The sequence below is a fragment of the Cibotium barometz genome, chromosome 2, assembly GCF_041138505.1.
Source record: "Cibotium barometz isolate CiBa-2024 chromosome 2, ASM4113850v1, whole genome shotgun sequence".
Taxonomy (NCBI): domain Eukaryota; kingdom Viridiplantae; phylum Streptophyta; class Polypodiopsida; order Cyatheales; family Cibotiaceae; genus Cibotium; species Cibotium barometz.
The window spans coordinates 51,457,848-51,463,802 of NC_141047.1; the positions used below are offsets into that span (position 1 = coordinate 51,457,848).

Sequence of the window (5,955 nt, forward strand, 5' to 3'; positions counted from 1 at the left end):
ACAAGCCATGCACACCTTTTCCCAGTACAAAACATATCTAATATAGATGGTGATTGAAAGTTGGTAGCGAATCAAGCCCCAAATTTCAGACTAGATTCTACCTGCATTTTCTTCTGCTTGATTTACGTGAAGGGACACAGAAGGCTTTATTCTTTTTACAACTATGTAAAGCGAACAGAAGAACACAAGATTAATGTTGGATACAGTACTGCTTAAAGACCGATATCTGTAAGGCCCAAATTATTTGTACCAGTTACTCAACCTAAATCTTACTATACACTGTTCACCTGGTCATAAAGCATTAAGTCCATCACTTGCATAGTTTTACAGATCATGTCAAACACAGCAACTTTAAATACTATACTTCAAACACACCAAATATAAACCATATGATATAGTTGAAGCTTATGCCAGAGCCAAGATGGGATCATATAGAACCTATAAGGTATTAGCATAGAAAGTTGTGTCCCAGTAGCAGCACCAAGTTATCTCCCTGAAGTTCACTTTCTGCACATGTACTTACTTGCACAAATGTAGAAGTGTGCTTTACCTTGTCCTGATCGTGTCATTGGTAAAAATCACATCTGGGTTCCTTATGTGAGGGTTCAATGCAGCCAAATCCCGCCACTTATGTCCCGAACCATGCACACGTGCTGAAATGCTCCAGAGTGTCTCACCTGGTTTCACTTTTGTTTGTGTTGGTGGAGCAGGCTTAGACTTCAGAAGAGAATGTTTGGAGGCCTTCCCCATACCTTGTGCGGCTAGCCAACGTGATCCTGATTGCAGTTGCTTTTGACTACCCCAAGCTTTCTTTTGGACTTCCGTTCCTTTGCCTACCTTAGCCTCATCATCGGCTGTTTTCAAACCAGACATGTGAACACCCATAAGCTTAAACTGTGGCACCTCTTCTTTCTGCACAGTTGTCTCTTTCACTTCATCATCATCTTCACTGTTACCCTTCATAGAAACTCTTCTTCCTACTCGAAGCTTAGGAGGTACCATAACTCTCTCTGCTTGAATGAGTGCCATCATGGGCGCCCCCACTGGCTCAAAATTCTGAAGAGGATCCCTTAGTTGGACAAGCATTGCAATCATGAGTGTGTTTCCCATATTACCCCCCTTCCTTGTGTGTCCTCTTTTGTTCTCCTCCCTGTTTATAAGCTCCCAATCTTGATGGTGTGCATTATGAGCAGCCAAGATAGCCAAATTCTTCTCCTTCGAATTTGCATCATCGTCCAAAACCCCCGCATCCAACTTTGTCCACTCCTCTAAAGTTATTGCCATTGAGAGTGGACCACCATGTTTCACATCTGATGAGAAATTTTCCATAGTTTGCATGCTTTTGAAATGCATTCCAGCTACGTCTTGGGATAAACGGATGCTATCCTTATCCTGTTTCTTCAAGTCTTCTAGAATGCCCCAAGCAGCTGCATCCAAATAGGAAGGTGCCTCTTCTTCAGCCATGTCGGTTTGTATTTTCAATCCATCAATAGCTAGTGCTTCGATATTTTGCATTGCAAGAGGTGCAAGATCCTCCAGGGACACATAGTCATCGTAACCTCCATTTTTGGCCCCATCAGCTAGCTTTTCTCTCAATCGCGTGTTTAAGGAAGCCTGTCTAGATCCATGCTCATCCAAGTCTGTTCCACTTTGTCCCCTTGAGAAAGTAGCATTTTGATGCCTGCAATAAGACATGACTCATCAGCACCAAACAAAATATGTAAGTGGACTGTTGGAGCAAACAAAAACAAGAAAAGAATTCCTCTAGGCTTGCCTTTTGCTGGGGCGGGGGGCGGGGGGTGTGAGAAAGAAAGAAAGAAAGAAAGTAATATTAACGTCCGCGGAATGCCTTGAAGGCATATGGGACCAAAAGACATGACATCACAATCATTACAATCCACTTCGGGGTGCACTTAGGTGCACGTGCGCATAAGAGAGAGAGAGAGAGAGAGAGAGAGGAGGAGGAGGAGGAGGAGGAGGAGCACAAGGAGGAGGAGGAGAAGAAGAAGAAGAAAAGAAGAAGGAGAGGGAGAGGATGGGAGAGAAAGAAGAAAGGGAGAGAAGAAGAAAACGAGAGAAAGAGAGAGAAAGAAAGAAAGATGTTATTAATGTCTACAAAGGACCCGAAAGATCTACGAGACCACAAGATGTTACATGTGATGCATGTGTAAATTGGATGTCAAGATGCAAAAAGAAAACTAGCTGCCGAAAGAAAAGTACACGACCAACGTACTACGTAGGCCCTGAAGTACAATATAGTGGGCAGCAGAAGAGCCTCATGTGTTGGAACTCATAATGTGTCATCCTCCTCATCGACCGAATATCTGGCCTCAATGTCCACTACCTGTGGGAGTGCCTCTATGTGCTGAAGAAAGTCCCGGATCTGGCGCTGTCAGGTGGAGGGTCTGTGTGTGTGTGTGTTTGTGTGTGTGTGTGTGTGTGTGTGTGTGTGTGTGAGAGAGAGAGAGAGAGAGAGAAAGAGAAGAAGAAGAAGAAGAAGAAGAAGAAGAAGAAGAGAGAGGGAGGGAAGAGGGGCGGGGCGGGCTGCGGGGTGAGGGGCGAGAGAGAGAGAGACATGGAGGAGGAGAGAGAGAATAGGACATAAAAGGGTGGAGAAGAAGGATGATTCTATATAGACTTTTTGTTTTGTTTTTTTCTACTTTGCTAAGACTTGGGCCTTCCTTTTACAAAGGCAGGCCATTAAACCATACATTTTCCTCACCTATTTCCATGCTGAGAAGAAAGCCTCTCCCTTTGGTCAGGTCCAAGAGTCATAGACCTCCCCGTTGCAGCCACCTCTTCTGCTATCTTACCAGTGATATCCTCTATTGGCATGGCTGCCATAGCCTGTTTTGCGAGGGTTTCTGTACCAAACGAAGCTAAGTGTCTCATTATGTCCACAGCACTGGAGCCCATTGCAGAGGGCACTACAACTGGCTTTGAAACCTGCATCACCAGTGACCCACTAGCCCTATTCCTGGGAAAATGTGAAGGGCTCATAGACCTTAAAGACCCACCATCCTTTAAGTTTAGAATTGAGCCCAGACCCTTCCCGAGAGAAGGGGGATGAATGGCATTCAAATGTGGACCCAGATATGGACTGCCAAAACTGCTCATAGATTTAGGAGGAGAATTCTGAAAAGACTTCTCACTTAGACCCCACTCTTGCATCAAAGCCTGGGTCTCCTCATCCTCCAGCACCTTTGCTCTTGACTTGCTACGCACCGTTTGTGCTGCCTTTTGAAGCTCTGACTCTGCAGCTTCCATGATTGAGGCTAATTGCAAGCCATCCTCGGATTCCCAACTCTGCCCAAGTTCTTCCACAGTGGGTGTGGGATGAAAGCCCCCAGGAAATCTTTCTTCGGCTGTCCCCATCAGCTTGCTCTGTTCCCCTACAGCCGCATTCTTTAAGCTTAGATTCATTCCACCACCAAAAAGGCTTTCACGTTCGAACTGCTTGAGTAATCTTGCCCGAGGGGAGTCTGGCTCACCCTCTGAATTAGAATGCCCAGAACCAAACCCAAAGTCCAACATGTCTAAAAATTCTCCAGCCACTAAATCTACTTCATCATCAAGATCTGTCTCCAAACCATTCATGAACCTGGTTTCTTCACATGATCCTTGTCCAGCACCTGACCCCTCCAGCTGACTGTCCCAAGCTTCTCGTGGTTCACGCCGTTCCTCCGACAGATTCTTGCTCCTGTCCTCGTCCTCTATGGTGAGCCGAGACTTGTCATCCACATGGACTGCCTCCCTGAAAGAATATCGCACCTTAACCCTCCCTTCTTCCACTGGTAAATTACTCTCAGGGCCATGCCTGAGAGTATTTCCACCTTGCATGACTTCACTATCATGTGAATGTGCTGGTGGGAAAGTACACTCATCTTGCCCATCATCTTCAGGAAAATATTTCAAACTAGGCTTGAATTCAAATGAAGTGCCCAAACCACTGTGCACATTAGACGAAACAGTGGCCCCATTATCCTCATTTTCTATGGTAGGGTTTATGTCTGTAGCCACCTTCTCATCAAGACTGAGATGCTCTATGTCGCTGGAATGGTCAGCTTCAGCACTGGGCTCTGAACTGGATGGGGAGGCCATTGGATTAGATGGCAAAATTTGAGGCAAGCCATGTATCAAGTTGGGGAGGCTGTTAGTAAGAAATGAGGATTGTTTGAATCCTTCGATAGCAGGAGGCACGTCATCACTCTCCTCTGTAGTCTCATGATGCAGTAGGTCATAGTTAAAAGTGACTATCAAGGTGCTGCCTTTGGCCATACCTGAGAGCTCAAAGTTGGTACTCCAGCTATTGGCATGCTGAGCATCATCATCATCTACATCGTCCTCTGGCAGGAGACGACTCAAGTCGACGTGATACTTGCCAAGCTCCAACTCATCCACATCAAGGGCCACAACCGAGAGGGTGAACAACTTTGCATCATACTTGATTGTGTGGTTAGCATTGCTTATGCCATACACTGTGCACCGCTGCCGGAGAGTCTCACCAAAATCCGCAACACCTTCCAGAACTCTGGAAGGCATGGTCTGGAGGCCTTCCTCTTTGCGGTTCCAGTGGACAGTGAGGCGGAGACCGTTCATGGGTGCAGGGAGGCCCTGGATGCTGTGGACATGCAGGGAGTAGAGAACATGGAAGCGCTGCTGGGTGCCCACCATCATGGGGGAGATGGCACGGAAGGGCCGCCAATTCCAGAAGCTCTTTTTCTCTTGGTGTTTGTGTGGTTGTTGCTGCGGCGGCTGGTGGGGCTGTGCTGGGGGTTCAGGGAAGCCCTTGGCTGAACCTAGCTTTTTTTTATCGTTGGATTGAGATAGCCATTGCTTGGGGCGATCGTGGGCCATCGAGGGCGATCTGGAGGAGTCTTTGAAGTTCTTTTTAGGGGGCGGATCCTGTGAGGGTTTGGCAGAGATTGGGCGGGAAAACAGAGATCTGCCTCCGCTTGCTGAATCTCTTCTGGTGAAGGTGTTGCTGTTGTGATAGCGGGGCTGGCTGGAGGTTTTGTGTTTGCTCTGGCCCCGATGAAGGGCCTGGTTAAGCGCCTCCAGCTCCTGCCGTAGCTGCTCGCCCGCCTGATCGGGCTTACTGGCAGTTTTGGGAGGCGGCATGGGGAGTAGAGAGGCCAACAACCACCACCACTGCCGATCAAATTACAAATTCAAAACCTACGTGCATTGCGGGAACCGGAAATCTTCAAACGAAGAAAAAGCCAAGCATCAGATCACAGGATCTGCGATCTGTTGAGCAAAAAAAACACAGTTTTTCAATTCCCCTGCAAAACACACACACACACACACACACAGTTTTTCAATTCCCCTCTGGAACGTTTTCTATATTTGTGTGTGTCAACTTTGGAATGCACACACATACAGTACGCGGTCCTTAAAACCCTCATGAACCAAGCATAGACACGGTTTTAATCATTTTAATCATTAAATGCCTCCACTCTTTGAAAAGAATTCATACGTATAAAAATAAAACTATAGATATTTTTTATTTATGATAACAAAAAATCATATGGATTCAAAATTAAGGAAAAAAATATTGCATTAATTATAAATCGATCAAGGTTTAATCTGTTTATCTATCAAGATATGCAACCATGCAGATTTTGCCTTGTAACGATATGCTTGAAGCTTAAGACGCCATTTCTCGCTTCTAATCTTGCAAAATCAAAATGAAACAGACCAAGGCAATTATTTCTAATTGATGCCATGGCATGAGAGATGATAGTAGTCGTGGCATGAGAGATGGCAGAGTTATTTCTAATTATGAGCATCATCTGCTTTATACGCACACACGACAAGAGACACCTTCGAAGTAATCAGTTGCGTTTGTCAAGATTTGTCACCTCACTCAAGTAAATTCTTCAGCCCCATCACGTGCGGTTCCTCAATTTCAGCCACCACGACTTGGAGACCAGCACTATCATCTGCTTCATA

At 45.9% G+C, this 5,955-nt stretch overlaps 1 protein-coding gene across 1 annotated transcript; it reads right to left on the minus strand.

The window, feature by feature from the left end:
• Positions 1-210: 210 nt before the first annotated feature.
• Positions 211-5,409, minus strand: LOC147641205 (protein PLASTID MOVEMENT IMPAIRED 1-RELATED 1-like). The gene is made up of 2 exons (XM_086819098.1): positions 2,723-5,409; positions 211-1,681 (listed from the first exon to the last, which is right to left on the minus strand). Exons 1-2 carry the CDS (start codon positions 5,119-5,121, stop codon positions 547-549), a joined length of 3,534 nt encoding a protein of 1,177 aa, XP_086675224.1. The 5' UTR covers positions 5,122-5,409; the 3' UTR covers positions 211-546.
• Positions 5,410-5,955: the final 546 nt, after the last annotated feature.